The sequence below is a fragment of the Hetaerina americana genome, unplaced genomic scaffold (genome assembly GCF_022747635.1).
Source record: "Hetaerina americana unplaced genomic scaffold, ioHetAmer1.1.p SCAF_263, whole genome shotgun sequence".
In the NCBI taxonomy this organism is placed as follows: domain Eukaryota; kingdom Metazoa; phylum Arthropoda; class Insecta; order Odonata; family Calopterygidae; genus Hetaerina; species Hetaerina americana.
The window spans coordinates 143370-165826 of NW_027286834.1; the positions used below are offsets into that span (position 1 = coordinate 143370).

Consider the following 22457-nt stretch of genomic DNA (forward strand, 5'->3'; position numbering starts at 1 on the left):
ATTTAAATAATTAAAAACATTTGCTATGGTCTCCTGCTCGAATATTGTGTTGTGTGCTTTGTTAAACTCTTATTACATATTTTGAATGATAAGGTTAAGATTTGAAATTACAAATCTGATATATTACATTATTATGTATCGCAGAAAGAATAAATGTGATGTAGCCAATTTTAGGCTGACAAAAACTTGCTTTTTCTTCAATATGCTCAGGAGTATTTCTAAAAGTATTTTCGCTACCTAGTCTCATGGGCTAGATCAGGTGAGCCTATTTGCGGCACCTATGGTGTTAACTGCAATATTACATTCATATTTCAAAATGTTATTAATGTCATTCCAATTTCATTTGAATAATATTATTTAATTTGTTCACTCAATTAGGCAGACAAATAACAAGTTGTTTTAAATGAAATGGTGCTATAATTTTGATATTTTGTGGGGTCTTATTATGAATGACAGATGATAAGGACCTTTTTAACAGGATGCATTGTTGTAGTTATGTATGTGTTCATGACCTGTCTTTATGGGATTGTGGTAGTGATAACTTTAGGTGGGAGGGAATTTGTGTGGATTTTCCCTGACAAATGGTGAGCATCAAGACGTTAGGAAATACTGAGGGGGAGAAAGATGGGACATCCACAAATTAGAATAGATCTATTCCAGGTTGGTGCTACTTGACCTGATTCATTGCTTTTACTGCACATTTTGATGGCTGAAGGTAAAAAATGTATTGCCCCATAAGAGACTATTTTATGTGGGTCGCGGTAGTCCAGTGGGTAGAGCATTGGACTGCTGACCGGAGGGTCCCGGGCTCGATTCCCGGGCAAGGCACTCTGGGCACCTGCAGCTCCACCCAAGCTATGTGAATTTTCGGGTACCAGGTCTTCCTGGGAAACCATAACCGGCACAGGGAAAGGAACTGGCTGCCCTACCCTGATGTGTGAATTTCACATGCCGTATAGGGCTTAGAGGTTCTTGTACAGTAATAGTGACTGTCATTTATTAAATAGAGAGATTGTGCTCAAACAAACAACTTCAGGTAATGTGTGCACATTTCCTGAACATCTTACTTCTATCAATTTACATAGTATTAATCTTGTTAATGACCTTGACTGTTGGTTGCCTCCATTACCACTGCTAGCACTACAATTGGACCTTGAGAAATGCCACTTATACTATACTATCTGAGTTTGCTAATATTCCATCCTAGGATATTGCAACAATGTTTCTGTTTCTGAGATTAAAAAACTAGTTTTTAATGGGCAACACTTTTTATTCCAATGTTCCTACTTGTATTATATCAAGTTTGAAGAATGATGACAAATCACCCCATGTTTTATTGCCTTTCTTATTTTCATTAAAGTGAGTAGAAAAGTTGTCAGAAGAGATAATATTATGCATGCCATTTCTGAAAACAAATTGGCAGTCAGACAAGATATTATTTTTATCTGGAAAATTTACCGGTCTACCTCAGCAAAACATGCTTTAAATTTAATCAATTGAGACATAAATGTATAATTATTGTTATTTTAACCCCTTAATTATAAAAAAACTAGTCTCCAATTTTGAGGGTTTTAATGCCTCGAGGAATACTCCCTCCACTAAATAATTATTAATGAAATATGAAAGAGGCTCAATGTTGGCTTGCCCAACTTTTGGTAGAATTTTTCCTGGTATTAAGTCTATGACATCAGTTATTCAAATATATATATATATATATATATATATTAAAATATAACCTACAGTATAATAATAATAATAATGTTTATTTGTCCAGAGACCATCATACAAAAAAAAATGATAATATTATGGGGATCAGCTGCTAATTCTCAAACCATCTTTAAAATGCAAAAGAAAGCTATTAGAAGCATCACCAGGAAACCTCAAAATACTCCATCAAGGCCTATTTTCCATGAATTAAATTTGCTACCAATCCCATGTATCTACATTATGTTTTTAATTGTATATATAAAAAATAACATTGGCAACTATTCTCTTAACTCTGCCTATCATCATGATTACACCAGAGGAAGGAATTACATCCATTATGGGAATATAAGAACTAAAGCATTGAAATTAAACCCCAATGAAATGGCCATCAGATAATTAACAAACTACCCGAAAGTATCAAGAATACAAAGGGAACTGCTGCATTCAGGCATAAATGAAAAAGATATCTGCAACACAATTTGTTCTACTTGGTTGATGAATATCTCAACAATATTCCCGACGAGTAAGTTCATATTTTAAGTTTCTAGCTCTGGTCATGGTCCGATTCATGTTGGTGATCAATGATTTTTCTGAATTTGATATTGCATGTGCATGTTACAGCCAATGTTCTTGGGTTTGTGCCAAACATTATGTAACTGTGAGCTTCATTTCTTTTATGTATCTCAATTCAGCCTGTGACTTTACTCCTTTTTGACGTGCCTTACATCATGTAAGGCACCCACCTGGTATTTTTGTATTGTGATCTCTGGGCAAATAAAAAGTAATAATAATAGGAATAGTTATTCTTGCCAATTTTGATGATATATTGTTATAATTCCAACTCATCAAAAATTAGGGATAATGAACAACTAGGTTCGAGTCCCAGTCAAGGCGAATGATTTTTACGCTCTGAAATTGTTGCATTAAAATGCACATTAGCGGATGACTCCGTTAAAAGTTACTGTTGCGGCATCTCCCGCAGTTTCTTTGGAATTTGTCAAACTAGAAAAGTGTTTGTACAATAATAATAATGACACTGTATTCATTTTGAAAGATGGCACAATCATATTAAATGTCATCAATATGAATATTACTTTAAACATCAGTTCTTAAATGTGATGAAGAGTGTCGTAAAAGGATTCGTCGAATGAGTAAAATGGCTGAGCAAGTAACCTGGTATGTATGCTATTCTTGAAGTTCTGGATGCAGGCCATTTTCAACTGAGTTGGCAGATAGTTAAACAGTTGTATGTTCGAATTATGGCATGTGTTTTAAGTTGATGACAATCTACAATAAGTAGTATTTTGATTCGCTTTACCTCTTGTGGCGTAGTTATGGATTTGAGATCTTAATGGTAAGTTTATAGATTAACTTTCACAAGAATCAGAGCCTTAAAGATAATCAGGGATAAACTAAATACAACCATTATTCCATCCCTAATAAAAAAAGGTTTGCAGGGATGACAACTCTATTTTGTAGTAGCAAAATTTGTTAAACATGTGGGGAATGACCCTAAAACTAAATACCATAATTCAATTAACATAGAGAGAAGGCATGGTAGAGTGTTGAACGATACTCACTTGAAATGAGAAAGTTGAGCGTTCTTAGCATATTAACAGCTTTACTCAGTTTGTTACAGATCTGACTGATGTGGGTCTTCCAGTTAAGTTTTGTATCAATGTAAATTCCTAGTGTTTTAGCAGTTACATTGTATTATTTTTAGTATTTAGTAGGGTTTTTTTAGTATTTAAATGTAAATTATTTACATCAAAACATTTCTTAGCCTGTCTTTGGGTAGTGCTAGATCATACCTTTGCATCATCTAGATGTTCACATTTTTGCACAGAATTGGTGTCATCAATATTTAAAGCAGATGTAGATTTTCTATAGACAACACAGCAGTAGTGATGAATAGAAGTGACTAAATAAACAAGTGTTATGACTTCATCAGCAGTGAAAAAATTATGAAACTCCTAAATGACGCCGCCACAAAATTACAAAAAATAGTTATAAGGTGTGTAAAAACCACCCCCAATGTCCTTAAACAAAGTGAAATTTACAAAGCAAAGTGATGAATCTGAGGGCTCTCAGGATTTTGGACTTTTGAAAATTCATAAAGAAAATATTCCAATTTGGCCAGTGATTTCCAGTTTATCTGCCCCCATGAGGAAGCTAGCCTCCCTTTTGAACACCCTCTTCAGAGTTCAGAAATTTCCAACCAAAGTTAGGAGCAAAAAATTCCAGTTAATTCTTTACACAGCTCTCCAAAAAAGGTCTCCCGCCCTTCAAATATATCCTAGTACCATTTGATGTCACAAACCTTTTTACAAGTATCCCAGTTTTTGAAGCATTGGTAGTGGCGGAAAAAGTGCTGGGGCCAAACCAACCTTCCTCAATGAGTTCATGTCACTATTGAGATTGTGTGTTGAACAAAATTATTTCCAGTTCAACAATGAATACTGCAGACAAGTGGAAGGATTAGCGATTGGGCCCTCTTTATCACCACTCCTTGTTGGCCTTTACATGAACAACTTTGAAGGAAAAAATATTCAGCAGTCACCCATTTTTTACAAAGAACATTCACTGTTGGTTTCTTTACGTAAATGATATCTTTGAAATATGGACAGGCACTGAAAGACAATTAGACAATTTTGGGAACACTTTAAATTCCCGATGCGAAGAAATCAATTTCACATGTGAGAAAGAACATGATGGGAAACTCAATTTTCTAGAAAAAACAGTATCGAAAAAGGGACGGGATTTTGTATTTATGATTTTTTGTAAAAGCACCACCACAAACCACATCATCCCCTTCAACACCCTCCATCACACATCTCAAAAGTTATCCACTTTTCATTTCCTGATAAATAGACTGCTAGGCATACCTCTCTCTCAAAGTAATTTTGTTCTTCAGCTGAAGATGATAAAAGATATTGCAAAGAAAACGAGGTACAGAGAAAATGTAATAGAAAAAATACTACTCAGAAAATGTTCCCTTCGAAGAAACAATCTTTTGCTTAAACCAGTTAATATGAATGCAAAAGATTACAAACGAAGTAGACTCCCTTATTATTAGTTGATTTCACAAAAGGTAGCCAACCTCTTCCCTAGGAAACAATTTTGGATAAATTTTTACAATGCGAACAACTTGAAATCATTCATGAATACTACGAAATACAAAGTGTAAAAACAAGATAAAAGTGGCATTTATAAGTCAACTTGTAAGGACTTTAGTGCTATCTACACAGGCCAAACAGGGAGATCATTGAAAACATGAGTGAAGGAACATGAATGCTATTTTAGGAAATATGACCTCGCGCAATCTCACTTCGCCAAGCATCGGTGGGGAGAAAATCATGGGAGTGATTTCAACCCGGAACTGATTCACAAAATGGACAAAGGAAGGAGGATGGACAAATAGAAAGAGCTGGGAATCGGAAAGAATTTGAAAAAGGGTCATTTGATCTGATTTATTGTTTGAATACTTCTCCCCAATCCTGGAAGCATCCCAATCCTTCATGTAAAGACCTTACTACCCTTCTCCCCTTCCCCTGCTGTGAACCCCACAAGTTGCCTTCCCAGATGCTTAGCACCCCTCTCCTCCCTCGCATCAGCACCGATCACAACCCCTCATCTTTCCCCCCTATCTCACCCACCCCTTCCCCCACAAGAATGGTATATACAGGTAAATGGAATACCACTTGACTAATTTGTACCTGTTGATGATGCCTAAGCGTTGAAACTAGTAATAAAAAAATAAAGAACAGTGGAAAGATACATGGTGTTTTTCATTTAATATAGATTTCCCAGATGGAAAGCCATACTGTGATTCTGGAAAACATAAGTTGAGTAACATTGCTAATGGTTCCACTATGAACACATTAATGCCCTTGATTAGGGTATTAGACAGTACTGTTGGATTTTTAAAATTTTTTTACATGTCCGATATTATAAATAGTTCACATATTGTAGATACATTATATCAATGCTATCAGCAGGAGATCATCAAAAGAGCTATTTCCATGAAGACAACTCTGTCTATTACTGCCTGCAGAGCACCTAGGGTCCATTTACTTTGCTTTCTTTAACAGTCATCTCAATTATGGCCTGGAAATCTGGGGCTCTGCTATTCTGCCCTTATTATAAAAAAATGTCATATAGACAGTTACATGTTCTTTTGCAGCACTGCCCCTAAGTATAAAATTATTTATGCAACTGCTAGAAGAACTAGTTCTGCAAAATATCAATAAACCTTGTATTCACAGCTAGCCTCTAAAGCTCTGTACTAAGTGAATAAATTTTTTATGCTTAGAAAAACTGATATGATTTCCCGACATGCTTATGCCCGATGTTCTGCCATGTATTATATGTGCGCCAATGTGTGTCATATGTCTGCCAATGTGTTCTGTTTAATGAGGCCTGCCTAATGACCAATAAAATAATAATTAAAATTAATAAAGATCGATGAAGGATAAAAAATATATTGATGGCATGATTTTAATAGGACAGATGGAATACAATTGGGATTGATGTGCTTATGAATACTCAGATTTCTTAGTTTATAAAAACATGGTTGGGACAAATTACAATGTTATGACATTTGTCTTAATTATACTAAAAATCTCTTTTATTTTGGGACCATTGAAAATACTAGAGAAAAACATGGTGAACAAAATTACATAATCATTAAGATTGTTCGAAATAGAATCACCAGAAGTCATCATTTATGAGTTTTAGATAGTTTTGTAAGGTATGAATGAGTTTCTAGAAAGAATTCATAATTTCAAGCTAGGAAGTTACTACATCTAAAACACAATTATTGTAACTTTGAGTAAATAAATCTGTCGACCCTGCTGTTTAAGTTGCAGAGTTAATGTAGATTTCCATAAAGCCTGTTCTCTTAAATTGATCATGGTAAGTTTTTTTGTTATTATCCATGGTTTTTACCTGATTACTAAGCAATAGAAGATAGTTTGGAGTGATAGGTTTAAAACTTGGTACAAATATCAATAGCACAATAAAGGATATTATAAAAGTTATGAGGTACAACTTCAGTGGGTGTACATGAGCAATGAGTCCCAATTGATGCTTAGTTAGACGGTTGATCGATTTGTTAAATTTTTTAGCATTTTACACAAAATTATATCCCAATATTACTTGGTACGTCCTTGTTACTTACATTTCATCATCAATACATCATCAATATCACAGTTCATTTTCAGGCCAATGTCCTTTCTTAGTGCTTTGCCTTAAGTACCTTGGATGCTTCTTCAGTTCTGAAGAGTAAAGAAACTACAATTGCATGACTAATTACTCCAAGTCGAAGGGTGAATTTCAAACATCTCACCAAATTAGATTGGGTGTCCTTACTCACTTCAGATAATGGTCTACAGAACTTAACCTGTTCTTTGTAATATTCATTTCAATATTCTATCATTCCCACCAACATTAATTTAGCTTAAGCTAATTAATTAACAAAACAACTGGTTTTCACCTGAAATTGTACAGTTAAGAGAAAATCTGCTAGGGAACTATTATGATATTAAAAGGAAGTCAACTGATGCTAACCTTAAAATGTACAGTGAGCTCAAAGGGGAATATCATAAGAAGCTAACATGGGCCAAACGCAATGCCAATGGGGCATTTATTGACAGCTCCCAAAATAAATGTAAAGCTACCCGATCAATCACAAGGAAAATAGGTCCCTCAACTAATGTAACAAAATATACGCCAATACATCCCTCTGAATTTAATAACTTCTTCACAAGTTCCTTAGACACTGCTCTCTGTAAAATCCGTAACTCCACTCTGGATATTAAAGATTGCCTCAATAGATCTGCTCCTACTGAAACTTTACATTGGAAGTGGGTCACTCCATCTGAAATATTGGAAGTGGTTGCTAATATTAACCTTTTGCACTCGGATGTCGAGTGTGACTCGACACGGTGAGCAACGGCAGCAGCTCGTATGTCGAGCCACACTCGACACGGAGTTTCACCACGAGGGGAATTGGGATTTTTGTCTATTTTTCCAATAACTTTTCTTGTAATCATCTGCATGAATGGAAAAGGAAAGTTAAAGCTTAATTAATAGCATGTCTTGTTTTATAAATGAATAGTATCGACCCATGATGTCGTCGTCAACATAAATGCCATCTCCTAAAGGATGCCACCACCAATGCAGATGTTTTTTGTTATCTATTTACTGTGTTGTAAGTTCTTTTTCATTTGTATTGTTTGCTTTTTGTTATTTGGAAGTCAGCTAAATGTAAAGCAATGGCTTTTAGAGATTATCGGTGCCTGAAAAAAGATCGCCAGAATGTAAAGTTACCTCAGTCAGCTGATCCTTAGTTCATTGCTTTCTAGTTTTGACTCTTTCATTTCCTTTTCTTCCTAGTGTCCGCTGTCTCATCAAACATTCTGCCTGCTCTTTTCCTATCCATTGCATAGTCAGGAATCTTGAGTAGGAGGGTCCAAGATATGATCTATTATATTCATAGTAAAACACGAACCTTAGGCCTTTTCCTAGAGTCGTGCTTTTTTGAGGCTGCATCATCCTCCTGTGGTGAAAAAACCTTCCTTATCTTAGTCTCCGAGGCTTATTTACATTTCTAGAAGCATAACGCAGGTGTTTTCCCTAATGACAGAAGGTTCTCTTACAACAGATGCTTTCCCTTTGGACGAATGCTTTGCCAGCTAGTAGTTGCTCAATCTGAATGATTTTCCCTCCTCATGATGGATAAGTATTCCAAAGAATTTGAAAGCAGCTGTTTCATGAGGAAAACTCTAAAATGGTGGCGTAAATTGTTTTTCTGGGGGCTTCAGGTAAGTGTTGTAAATTCATTTATATAGTATAAAGAATGCCAACAAAGAAAAAATGAAAAACCGATCTCGCATGTGAAATTTGTTTGGAAACTAGTACACAATCTCTTTGGAGAATTCCGAGATGGTACACGAACGTCCAGGGTTAGATTACCATCCACAAACATAGAGCAACGTATAGATGGAAAAGGCGGGTAAGGTAATAGTTGACGCAGGAAATATCCAAGAGAGATGGATGGAGTATATAGAAGAACTGTATAGTAAAGAGCTTAGACAAACAAAGTTAGACATTGAAAAGGAACATGACGTAGAGGAAGATAGCTTAGGTCCAGGCATACTAAACAATGAGATAGAAAGGGCGTTAAGGGAGATGAAACTAAATAAGGCCGTGGGGGTGCATAGCATTCCCGAGGAACTATTGAAATGCTTAGGAAAATGTGGGAGGAAGAGGCTATATGGGCTGATCCGTAGTATTTATGAGGAAGGAATCTGGCCAGAAGACTTTGTGAGATCAGTTTTAGTTCCTATTCTGATAAAGGAAAGGCTACATCATGTGAGGACTACAGGACAATGAGTTAGACATCCCACGCAGCTAAAGTTATTCTAAGGATCATAAACAAAAGGATAGAGAAAAGGGCATATGATTACTTAGGCGATGATCTGATGATGTTTGGGTTTAGGAAGGGGAGAGGTACGTGTGATGCCATTGCAGTAATGAGATTATTAATCGAGAGGAATATAGAACACAACCCGGAGGTATTTGCCTGTTTCGTGGATTTCGAAATAGCGTTTGATAGAGTGAATTGGGAATAACTAATGAGTATCCTGCAGAAAATAGGAATAGATTGGAGGGAAAGGAGGCTAATCCGCAACCTGTACATGTCTCAGACTGCTCAGGTACGAGTGGGGAACGGGGAGTCCGGTTGGGCAGTGTTAGGAAGAGATGTAAGGCAGGGTTGCCCATTATCACCGTTGCTGTTCAACCTGTATGCAAAGGAAATGATTAAAGAGGCATGGGAAGAACTGGAGGTAGGAATGAAAGTGGGCGGGGAATTCGTAAAATCAGTTAGGTTTGCTGATGACCAAGCTTTAGTTTGTCAGTCAGCCAAGGGGTTGCAAGCATTGCTGAGTGCATTGGAAATTCAGTGGGACAGGTATGGGATGAAAATCAATATTAATAAAACAAAGGTTATGCGATTTTCTAGAAAGAAAAAGGCTAAGCTAAACATTAAAATAGGAGGGCAAAAACTAGAGCAGGTAGAGCAGTTTACGTATCTCGGAAGTGTTTTGGACCAACACGGTCAAAGTTGTAGGGGCGTAAGGAGAAGAATCGCACTAGGCAAAGAGGCTTTCACAAGGAGGGAGTTGATGACCGGGACTTTGAGTAAGGATGTTAAGAAAAGACTCGTAAAAACTTTGATATGGAGTGTAGCTATGTACGGCGCGGAAACATGGTCATTGAAGCAGGAGGATAGACGTAGACTGGAGGCTTTTGAAATGTGGGAGTGGAGAAGAATGGAGAAGGTGAAACGTACAGAGAAGAAAACAAACGAGGAAGTACTTGGTATGGTGGGCGAAGAGAGGGGTTTGTTGGGAGCAAACCAACAGAGGCAGGAAAAGTGGATGAAGGGGGTATTGACCGGCAGCGGGATGTTGAAGACTGTAATTGAGGGGAGAATGTTAGGTAAATGAGGAAAGGGAAGGAACAGGATAGGGATGTTGGACAGGATGAAGGGAGGAAAGAAGTATTCGGAGCTGAAGAGGGACCTGATATAGAGAAGGATGTTGTGTTTTGCTAGGGGCCACAAATTATTAGTATTTACCTCCATCCAAAAACCTACCTTAACTGGTAGATTACCTAATAATAATATATATTATATATATATATATATATATATATATATATATATATACATATATAATGTAACAACATTGGTTGATTTCAAACCTCATGTATTCTTTGAGTGAATATTTTGAACTCGATTTCCCAAGAGTAATACCATAACACGTGTATCTCTTCACGACGGTAGTAAACATGTGTATTTTTTTTCTTTTGACGACACCTACATTTGGAAGTGCTGTTCTTAGAAGAATAAAAATTATCATTACTACATCAGCCTCAGCGCTCACACAATAACTCCAGGTGTTGCTTTTTTCCAATATAATTTAAATTTTTTTTCAGAAGTAAATATTTACTGGGACATATATGAACTTATTGATGAAAATTAGTCACTTCACATCATTAATGACAGCAGTGCATTCCTCCTTGTGCAAATTAATTTATAGTTCCTACCTTTAGACTTCGAATGTGTTAATATACTTAATTCCATGTGTAAGTTCAAATAATTGCCGTAACGTTCTAATAATGATGCGACCCAGGCATATTTGCTTTGACAGATATATTGTGTTCTTGTTGGTTCATTTAAATTAAAGTTCGCATTTATTAAAATCCTTATATACGTTTCTTTAATGTACTTGATCAATTCCTGTATTGGTCATCAAATATATTGCATATTTGTAAAATAAATTTCCATGTTACTATGTGGAAAACTTGAGAAAAATGAATAATTCTTAAATAAAATAAGCAAAATTAGGAATACAGTTATTGCAATATAAACTAATTGCGCAAATAAATTGAACAAAATAATGCTGTCAGATGAAAATATACATTCACTGTGACGCTCAATATTTCAATGAATACATGAAGCATTTGGTGCCAGAGAAAGTCGTCTGCCACTTCCTCCTTCATTGTAGCCCAAAAATATAAAAATGACAATGAAAAGAGTTTTGATTTTAGTCCGTAAATTTCTTTCTACGTCTAAAATTAATTCAAACTCATTCTGTCGTTACAACACTACTCAAAAAGTGTTGTATTAGTCCTTCCAAACACCTCGGCGCATACTGTTTGTGCTTCAGTATTAATTTTTACTGTTTTTCCTCTCCTATTACCCTACGCTACACTACTCTAGCCAAATAAATATAAATTTTACCATAGCTAACGGTATATATACTACTAGGCGTTTAAAAGGTGTCAGCGAGCATAGACTGTCTATACAATTTCGATGAGTGTAATTTTTATGTTGGCCATACTGTACCAAATTACTTTATTCATTTTAGAATTACGTCATTCTCTTCTATAGGTATATTTGGAGTGAGCTGCGTTGTGGTTGAGGATTTGTTTCCTCTGCAACAATTTATCCGTGGCTTGGTGCAACAAGTCAGAATGTATTGTCTGCAGTGGTTAATTCCAGTGCTATTAATACCCAAACCAGTGAACCCCGCTTTGATGCAAACTCATGTTATGTTCATGTTGCTGTACCTCACTGGTTTTTTTCTAGAAAGAAAACCATGTACAATTTGCAGTCTCCTATTTTTGGCTTCTGTTTCATTAATTTGTTACAGTGGAGTTGGAAATTGTATATTTTGGAGCAACAGTTGTGATTCTGTACAGTGTGAAAATGGTTGATAAATGAAAGAAACCCTGACAGTTAACTGATTCGTCTAGAAAGTGCATTAATCGCCCGTGAAGCGAAATCATTAATGATAATTTATTTTGAAGTGATTTGGATATTCCCGTTACATTACTTCACAATGTATTCCATGAAGCTGCTAACGATGGCAGTGTGGCGTTACATTTGAATTATTTGTTGTGATCCAAGTTGTTCTGAACACCAACATCCTGAAAGGGTATGAAATTATTGTATCACCAGAAAAGTGATAAATATGCCGTGAACTGTTTAAATTACTCTTAATTGGCTGATTTAAGTTATATTGACTGGTTGGTAATAAATTTTTGTTATTCGTAACTAGATGTTTCATTATTTATCTTGGAAGTGGTATTTTAAAATGTTTTGATGAACTTACTTTTGCAAACTCATGTGCTATTGCTAGATTTTTTTCCTTTCGTTGTCTGTTGCCTAATAAAGATTTGAATGTTAGTTAATTTTTAACATTGTGGGGATATTACTGATTCAATTGAATAATTGCTTTCTAGTTAATCCTATTGCAAATAAAAGGTTATTTGGTGAATGTGACTCATGGAAGCAAGCCATCCAGTGCTTGGATTTAGATTTAATTTCTTTGGTGGTTTTAAGAGTATTTACGATGAATATTTTTAGCGCTTCGTTCCAGTCAAGTTCAAAGCAATGTTGTGGCCAAGAATGGCTTCTTTAATGTATATTTCAAACTCCGAAGGATGCCTTAAAAACATATATTGGAGAATTCAGAGGTAAGAATGATTAGCGTGTTCCAGGGTCGATGAAGTTTGGAAGCAACAGACTTTGTTTCTTTTTCAATATACGTTCGCCAAGACAAAGATTTTCAATAACATCTTTTAGTGGTGATTATTGAAGTTTTATTTTAACGCTTCGTATGCCACCATGTATGGTTATGTAGGCTAAAATGTGTGCTACATTATATTAATATAATTCTCAGTTGATTTTTATACTGAAGGAATTAAGGCCATTTGGAAATGCTTTGTAATTTTGATGGCGTTCTACATAGTAGTTCGCTGCTGTCCCATTTCAATTACATTTGTTTGGTCACTGAATAAATAATGCATATGTTCCGATATATTGACGAATTATTGAGTAAATATTTTTATGATATATAATAGCAAATTTATGTTTCTATAAATTCCAGTAACATCCTTATTGCTCACTCCATCATTAGGTGTTTATCACGGTTCAAAATAGCCCCCGTAGTGGCCAGCTGATCACGCATCTAGGCAACCGACGTCAGTTTAGTCAGAATGAGCACTTTCGCCCACTTGCGCTTCATTTGTTATTCTCGCATGTCTGGGAATTGAATGTAAATAATCAACAGCTCTAGGAGGCTAGAATTGTAGGAATATTCAATTGATTAAGAAATGGAAGAAGACGATACAGAAGTTTATAGATTAGAGGGAAGCATGAATGAAGTAGGTGGGCTAATAATCAAGAAAAAACAGAATGTGAGTGATCCTACATTTAAAACACCAATGCCTCGTCAGTCTTTGTTAGGATTGGATAAATTAGCAGGTATGTTGATTATTTGACTAATATTAGATTGATTATTTGACTTTTTCGTAATGTATTTGAGATGATTAATGCATTTTTTATATTAGCTTTGAGGAAAAAAGAGAAGGAGGGAGAAATGGAATTAGAAAAATCAAAACATGTGTATAGAATTGATGAATCATCCGCCGACGGCAGCGAAGAATTACAAAAGAAAAAGCGACACAATGACCGGTGAATATTGACCGAAAAATTGTTTTACTGTATAAATTATATTCAAGCACTTGCGTGCTCATATGACTTGAAGGCTCAATCTTTTAGAATCATCGCTATGCCTTTTGAAAGGAATTATGCTCAAATTTATTTCCTGAGTTACCCTTATGCCAAAAGTTAACCGATTTATATACACGTGGGGTAAATTATGCGCACTGCAAAGCCAAATTTCACCTTTTATCCCATCATTGCTATCCAAATTTCACAATTGTAAGAAAGTAGATAATTTGAATTTCATCTTTTCTGACTGATATCCAACCTTATCCTGGTTGATCCTCTGATCTTTATCTCAATGTAATGGCTATTGGTAGATAAATGAAGGTAGTGGTTTGGACTGAATTTTGGATAACTTGAATCTTGTAAGGAACCACAATGACGCACCCCACCCATTTGTCAGGACATGCTCATGGGACCAAAGCCTTGGGATTAAAGTTATTTGATAAACTTCACCATGGTGTCAGATATAAAGCAAACTTTACTGATTACAAGAAAAAGCTTTCAAACCTATTCAAAAATAATGTTCTATTTTGTAAACGAAATTCTGGAAGTACAGCTCCACAGTAATTTCTACCTAACCGAATGTTAAGCGTATTTCCATGTTTACATTACCTCCATGTGTGTGTGCTTTTATAAGTAAATATTGTAATTTCATAATTTTGATTTGTATGATCGATGTGTCTCATTTTTGTGTTTTTATGTATGAATGTGCACCATATTTACGGACTGGGAAATGTATTGATAATTGTTATTGTTAAATCTTGTAGTAATGCCTGTAAATATAATGCCATTTTCTCGTTTAATCCTATGGGAGACATTACCGAGAGTCACATATTGAGACACCGACCCACACTGGTGGTATATCAGATGAAGCCAGACAAAGGTTGGTGGAACACATGAAGAGAAACAGGGAGAGGGGGATTATGGCATCGTCTTCGAAAAAGGATGGAAGGAAGAGGGATAAAAATGGAAGAGATGACCGCAGTGAAAGATATCACAGCAGGTCTCATCGTCGAGTTGGATATTCAGATGATAGAGGTAAACTTTTCCCCTTTATATGTTGATTTTATTGTATCATGGCTAACCTTAAATTTGGGAGTAATGTGATGTATTTTGTATATCATGATCAAAGGCCAAATTACAACTGAGGTATTGAAAAAACTTGGGTGATCACCAAGCTTTATTTTGGCATGACCAGTTTCATCATGAGTGTATACGTGATGTCTTTAGATGAAAGTTAGAAAATTCAAGTTTGGTGACTTATAAAGTTTTCTAATTCCTCAAGATGCCCTTCTACAAAGATGAACCTGATGGCATTATATTGCACATCACTCCTGCTGTCATTCCAAATGCTTACCCATAACTGTGAACAGTTTCTGCAAAAGTTGTAGATTGCTGCTACTAGCTAGAATTGATAGCATGTCCGTAGTTCAAAAATACTCGTCAATAATCACCATTAATTGACATATGAAATTTAGTTATTAGTAGGTATCTCAGAGTAACTGTGAATCTTCTCTTTGAGTTGGCATTCATTAATTGGGTGTTAATGTAAATCTACACCCATCCCTTTTCTCAAATTTCCTTTTTGTTTCCATGTAAAATGCTGTTTGTGCCTCCTTCCTCACTTGTGCCAGTCCTATGTTCTGTTGAGTATTGCCTTGAATGCATTCCATATGAGATTATCATGCCTCAATGTGGTATGCTCTTCTTTTCACTCTGGTCTTCTATCATTACAGTAATAATGACTATTTTATTGGTTACTACGTATCCATACAATTGAAGTCATCCAGGAGAAAAATACAAACATGAAGGTATATTGCTCATCAGGAGACGAATCCAGTATCAGTATGAGAAAAATATCAACTAAGTACAATATGCTAGATATTTGTGTGAATAGTCAACTTGAATTTGGCAAAATTATAAAGTCTTGCAGACACTGGAAAGTGAATAAATACTTAGATACCTATATTAGTCATGGAATGTTGGGATTCTGTCAGTCTACATTGATTAACAGATTATTATTAAATGGTTGTTAACCTCTTAAGGTAGGTTTTGGATTGACACAAACTTCAAACCCTTATATTTCGTAGCCTCACTTAACAAAACACAGTCTTACTCCCGGTCAGCATAAACCCACCTTCATCTCCATGTACATTCTACCTCCCTTTTTTTGGACATCCTTTTTTCTCCCTACCTCACCTGCGAAATGCTCTTTCTTCCCCTTGTCACAGTTCTTAGCATTCCATCCCAAATTAGAATGCTCTGTGTCTGCTGCTTTCCTGCCTTCTTTGGAATTCTCCTAGCAACAGCCTCTCCTCTTTTATCAATGTGCACGACACTCCTTTGCTTTTTCCCCTCCCGTGCACTGTCTCCATCCTTCTCTGCTCACGCATTTCAAAAACCTCTAAGCTATGCCTATCTTGCTTCAGTGATCAGAGATAATGTTTATTTGCCAAGCAAGCCATTCTCTGCATCTAAGTTTTGTTAATCATTTCTAAACACTCTAATTCAGCATCAATTTTCTCCATTCCCTCCTGCTTGTGAAAGCTTCTTTGCCTCCTGCAATTACTTTTCTGATGCCCCGACTACTTTGACCCTTTTGGTCCAAAACACTTCCAAGATAGGTGAACTGGTGTACCTGCTCTATTTTATGCCCTCCTAGTTCAACATTTAACTTATCCTTTCTGCTTCTCAAAGAGCTTTGTTTTGTTGACATGTGCATTGATCTTCATCCCATACCTTTGGTACTGGCTTTGTAATGTGCTCAGCGGTTATTGTAACCCCTTGACTGCTTGGCCATCCACAATTCTAATTAATTTAATGAATTCCCCAACTATTTCACTCCTGCCTCCAGCCCTCCCCATGCCTCCTTTACTTTAACCTCCAAAACAGCATTGAAAAGATCAGGTGATGGTGGGCATGCCCATTGCACTCTCCTACCTAGCACTGTCCAACTAGACTCGCCATCCACCATGCATACCTGCTGTAGGCAGGGTAATAGATAGACAATATTTGCTTTGAGTTGTAGTCATGCAATTCATTACTTGTAGGGAATAATTGGAGATTATCTTTCACATAAAAAGTGTTCAATAAAGATACATTTATATTGTATCATTAAAAATGTTTGCTCTATTAAGCTGACGTGATGAGGGCTTTAATATCCTGAGAGCCTTTTTTGTGTAGTATAAAAATCTATATCATATCAAGGGGCTTGAAACCTGGATTTCCTGGCCATAATCAGGGTGGTTATTGAAGAGAGCACAGCACACAGATATCAGATGCTTAAAAGGTATTAACATTCTTAGCTCTCTTATAATGAAGAGAATTTTTCATAATATCCCCCCTCCTCCTTCTTTCTTTCAAGCACATGTTCATTTTCACCTCTATGCAAGTTATTAATAATATTCACTGATGACTCCAATTTAAAAGGCATCCATTCTTTGTCTTTCTTCCATCCTTCTCTCTCATTTTTGTTTCACATCCTTTTGAAGTTGTGCTCCGTGCAACTTTAAATTGTAATTTCTCCCTTAATTCCATGGCAATATTTGTATTGATATTCAATGTTTGTATTTTTTGCATCTAGAATAATTGGTTATTGTTGACCCCAAGTATTTGATATATTTTATCATCTGTGTTTTTTCTCTTGTATCTTTACTGTTACTGCCTTGCTTTGATTTTTCGTTGTTTATTCACGTCTTGCATTCCCCTCCATTCATAGCTTCCAATATACTCTCTAATTTGTATATCCATACTAAAAAGAAAGACTTGTACTTTTCCACAGATTTTATTATACGGTACATTTTATTGTTTCATTATTTGATTTGATTGATTTTATTATTTGTACCGTATAATAAAATCTGTGGAAAAGTACGAGTCTTTCTTTTTAGTATGGATATTAAATACTTCCACGAAGTGAAGCCTGAAACAATAGAATATATTCTCTAATTTGTCTACACTTTCTGCTGTGAATGCTCTTTGCATGCTTACACACACCTCCTTTGGCATTTCTTAGAGTTGCACCTTGGGTATACAGGTTGAGAAGGGTAGGCAATGAGCACATTGTGCTACTCATCTTTGGTCCTCGACTTCTTCTCCCCTGCCCTCAGAGCATGTGAATACATTTCATTTATATGCAGGTTTCAAGTAAACCTATTTCTAAATGTTATTTCCACTGTGTTGAATTGTTTAAATGTATAAGAACTTAAATAATAAATATAAAGTTTTAACTGTGGAAAATTGCAATGAAGTTCTTATTATGTCTTGATTCCACAACATCACGCCTGACTCTTCACTTTTCGTGTTTAAATGAATGTTTCCTATTTCAATATCAATAAAAGTTTTATATGAATTCAGGTTGTAAGAAAAAGTCTTGTGTGGAGCTCTGTGGAAATCTTTTCAATTGGAAAAGGTTGAAGTATCTACACCAAAATCTTCGCATATGACTTGGTGGTGATCTATCGTCCGTGGTCATGTGCGGTACTGAACTTCAATTATCAATGAATCTCATCTCAATCAACACTCATAGTGTCGGAAGTGCTTTGCGAGTTCCTGTCGTCTTTTGGAAAGCAAATTGATCTTCATTTAGTTTGGCATTTATCATAACGTCAATTTGGGTGTTGCATACCAGTAATGAGTTTGATGCATGACAGATTAGGCTATTTTTTGCCGTAGTTTTCTATTCCAGTGATGAGGAAACCATACCGCCCAGTCAACGGGATGCTGAGCTTGGTGGCGTCAGATGACCTAGTCAAAGGAAGACCCGACTGCCGTATGTGCCCGCCAAGCCTCCCGCGGTGGGCAAGGCGATGGATAATTGGTTGTTGCACGTGGGCGAGGAGTTTGTGGTCTCTTGGTTCTCATCCCTGAAGGAACAAGTCTCAATCAATCAAAAGAAAGAACGCTGATTGGGTTTTGGTCAAAATATTTGAGTGCAAAGAACCATTGTTTTACAATATTTCCGGGAATGCCACTGTGGGGTTATTCTAATTGAAATTCATTGAATCAACTAAGTTCATTCTGTAATAATTATTTACTATGCTTGACTGTTGATTGGAGAACCTGGATTTAATTCTGGGTCATGGCCGGGAGTGAATATCCTTGGCTTCTCTCAAGCAGTGGCTATTTGGAAAATAGATAATCCTGGGACTCAGGGAAAGTAAACTGAACCCGTTCTCTGATTGTGTGAATTCTACATCTATGGTGCTCTTCTATTGCTCAGCAAAGCAACTTTTGGGTTGAATATTTGGGAGAATTCAGAAATAAACAATATTTTTGCATGTCACAGAATGAGGTCATGTGTGTAAATTTCTTGGTGGACCTCTTTTGATTTATCCATGCTACATCTCTAATTTACATATTTACCATTAGCAATCCTATCACTTGGTATACCCTCCTGCAGGTCATTTGTGACGTGCAGCTATTGAAAGTGCGGCACACATCTTCATCATTCCAAGCACTTAATATTTCCTTTTCATTGATTGGGAGTTGGCAGTCAAAGTCACCGCTTGTATTTGATATCTAATCTACAAGGGTGAAGGATTTGTTCCTTCAGGGATGAGATCGCACGTTCATTGCCCACGTGCAACGACCCATTAGCCATTGCCTTGCCCATTGAGAAGGGCTTGACGTTGCATCTTGGAATGAAATTTATCAAAAACTGGCTGGCTGACAGGTGGCCTTTGAAGAGACCGTAATATGAACCTGATGTCTATGGAAATGAAAAATAATAACTTTGTGATTCCACAGAATTTTTATTGTGATACGACCCGGGTTTCGACGCTCAACGTCATCTTCAGGTAACAACTCTACAAACATCCATCTATATATACAACATTTGGGTGGGGGGCGGGGAGGTGAGAAGGTGGGGGAGGGAAGTGGGGAATGATGGTTGGAGGGAAGGTTAGGAAGCGGGAGGAGACCCCCTATGGGGAGCACTCCTCTTAATGGCGGAGGAATGTGGGTGGGTTTTAAACGGTTCATAACAAAATGCAACGCCTTTTACATATCTTTGAGGTCAAGGGAGAGTGTTGGGGGGGAAATGAAGGGGTTTTTTACCCTCATTAGCCCAGGTATCGAGCAGACGTAGGTTTAAGAGAGGCGAGTGGGAGGTGTACAAAAGGTCGTTAACAATGTTCTCTTTTGAGCGTACGCTTTTTAAAATTTTGAGCTGCTCCAAAGCATCCAGTCTAGGTCTCTTCCCTTCCACATGCAAAATTTCAAACTTGAAGTCACTACTATGGTCATTTTCCAATAAATGTTTTGCAAAAAGTGACGTTGACTTTTTGTTCTTCATGCAGGCTTGGTGCTCCTTCATCCGTTCTTGAAATTTTCGGCCTGTTTGTCCAACATACACTGCGTCACACTCACAGCTTAACTTATACACTCCACTTTTTTCACTTTTGGGAATTTTGTCTTTCGTGTGAGAGAGTAGGTTCCTGAGGTTTGATTTATTGTAGTGGGCTATTTTAAATTTATCTTTCGGTAATTTTTTGCAAATTCTCCTAGTAATGCGATCTAGATATAGGATTATACGCCATTTGGCAGTAGAATCTTGTCGCGGTTGGGATTTGTAAATGGCTCTGACTGCCAGTTGATTAAGTTTATTAAAATACAAATTATCAATGAGCTTCTCCTTATAACCATTGTTTCTAGCTATTGTTTTCATTGTAGCTAATTCTTTTGAGACATGGGAACGTGCACTAACCTGTGAATCATGGAGTGAAAGGCGGCTAACTTTTGAGAAAAACAGTGCCTTGAGTCAAAGTGAATCACTTGGTCCGAATAAGAATCTTTCCGAAAGATGGAGAACTCTAGGTGGTTGTTCATTTTTGAAACATTTAAATCAAGGAAATTGAGGGAGTTGTTATCTTCTATTTCGCACGTAAATACCAAATTGTGATTTAATGAATTTGGAAAAGAATGGAAAATTTCAAGTTGCCTTTTGGAACCTACCCACACGCAAAAGATATCGTCCACGTATCGGTGCCAACACAATACATTTTTAATCAGATAATTACCAGAGGAGAACAGATTCTTTCCAAAATGGTCCATATAAGTATCTGCCAGTAGGGGGGACAAAGGCGAACCCATGGCTAGGCCATTGGGTTGTTCAAAATATTGACCGTTGAACTTAAAATAATTTTGCGAAATACCTGTCTTCAAGAGTCCACATAGCTCAAAGATGATGGGAGCAGGTACAGATTTCTGAAAAAGGAGAGTTTGCAAAAAACTACCAAAAGATAAATTTAAAATAGCCCACTACAATAAATCAAACCTCAGGAACCTACTCTCTCACACGAAAGACAAAATTCCCAAAAGTGAAAAAAGTGGAGTGTATAAGTTAAGCTGTGAGTGTGACGCAGTGTATGTTGGACAAACAGGCCGAAAATTTCAAGAACGGATGAAGGAGCACCAAGCCTGCATGAAGAACAAAAAGTCAACGTCACTTTTTGCAAAACATTTATTGGAAAATGACCATAGTAGTGACTTCAAGTTTGAAATTTTGCATGTGGAAGGGAAGAGACCTAGACTGGATGCTTTGGAGCAGCTCAAAATTTTAAAAAGCGTACGCTCAAAAGAGAACATTGTTAACGACCTTTTGTACACCTCCCACTCGCCTCTCTTAAACCTACGTCTGCTCGATACCTGGGCTAATGAGGGTAAAAAACCCCTTCATTTCCCCCCCAACACTCTCCCTTGACCTCAAAGATATGTAAAAGGCGTTGCATTTTGTTATGAACCGTTTAAAACCCACCCACATTCCTCCGCCATTAAGAGGAGTGCTCCCCATAGGGGGTCTCCTCCCGCTTCCTAACCTTCCCTCCAACCATCATTCCCCACTTCCCTCCCCCACCTTCTCACCTCCCCGCCCCCCACCCAAATGTTGTATATATAGATGGATGTTTGTAGAGTTGTTACCTGAAGATGACGTTGAGCGTCGAAACCCGGGTCGTATCACAATAAAAATTCTGTGGAATCACAAAGTTATCATTTTTCATTTCCAAGATGAATCGATCCCATAAAGTCACGCCGGAAACCATTAACTGATGTCTATGGTTTCTGTGCCTCAAGTTGTCAGTGTGTAAATTAATTAAGTTTTTGTATATTTTGGAAACAACTTGATTGTAGTTTTCTCTCAAGGTAAAATAAATTCATCATTCATTTGATCAATGGCAGTAGGGATCCTAAAAGGGATGTGGGGCCCATCAGCCAGTTCCTCCTTGCTGATCAACACTGCCCCTCGAGTAATTTCCCCAGAGCATTCTTGTTATGATCTTTTAACTGGGGATGGAAAGGGAGATTTGCATCGTAAGTAAGAAAATGTGAGAGAAGAGATGAACGCCAAACAAGGGACTCATCCGGTGGGTCCCCATCAAGTCAAACAAGAATTCATTGGAGATGTGTCTGGAAGGGAAGAGCTAATAGTGAGGAGGATTGGAATGCATTTGTATGAAAAGAAAGAAATGGGAGGATGTAGAAACTGGCGTATAATTTAGGGATAATTTGTAATTGTGGAGGGAAAGCAATCAGGATCTGTAGGGCAAGATTCCAGCAGGGTTTCATACTAACTAACACATGGTTCAAACATTAGCAGAGGAGGAGGTACACGTGGAAATGCAGGGAGAAACAGTAGTCAGCAGTCAGATTACTCACGGCTGGACATATA

General features: G+C 36.8%; 2 protein-coding genes across 2 annotated transcripts in view; both read left to right on the forward strand.

The window, feature by feature from the left end:
• The first annotated feature begins 11674 nt into the window (after positions 1–11674).
• Positions 11675–12478, forward strand: LOC139689644 (apoptosis inducing factor BLCAP-like). Its single transcript, XM_071586823.1, has one exon. It carries the CDS (start codon positions 11752–11754, stop codon positions 11992–11994), a length of 243 nt encoding a protein of 80 aa, XP_071442924.1. The 5' UTR covers positions 11675–11751; the 3' UTR covers positions 11995–12478.
• An 852-nt stretch (positions 12479–13330) lies between these two features.
• The window catches only part of LOC139689645 (pre-mRNA-splicing factor ATP-dependent RNA helicase PRP16-like), an 81370-nt gene continuing 72243 nt past the window's right edge, over positions 13331–22457 (forward strand). The window contains exons 1-3 of the mRNA XM_071586825.1: positions 13331–13546; positions 13633–13756; positions 14607–14830. Of these exons, the coding sequence (XP_071442926.1) occupies positions 13396–13546; positions 13633–13756; positions 14607–14830 (499 nt within the window). The 5' untranslated portion in view covers positions 13331–13395. The remainder of the gene's footprint in view (positions 13547–13632; positions 13757–14606; positions 14831–22457) is intronic.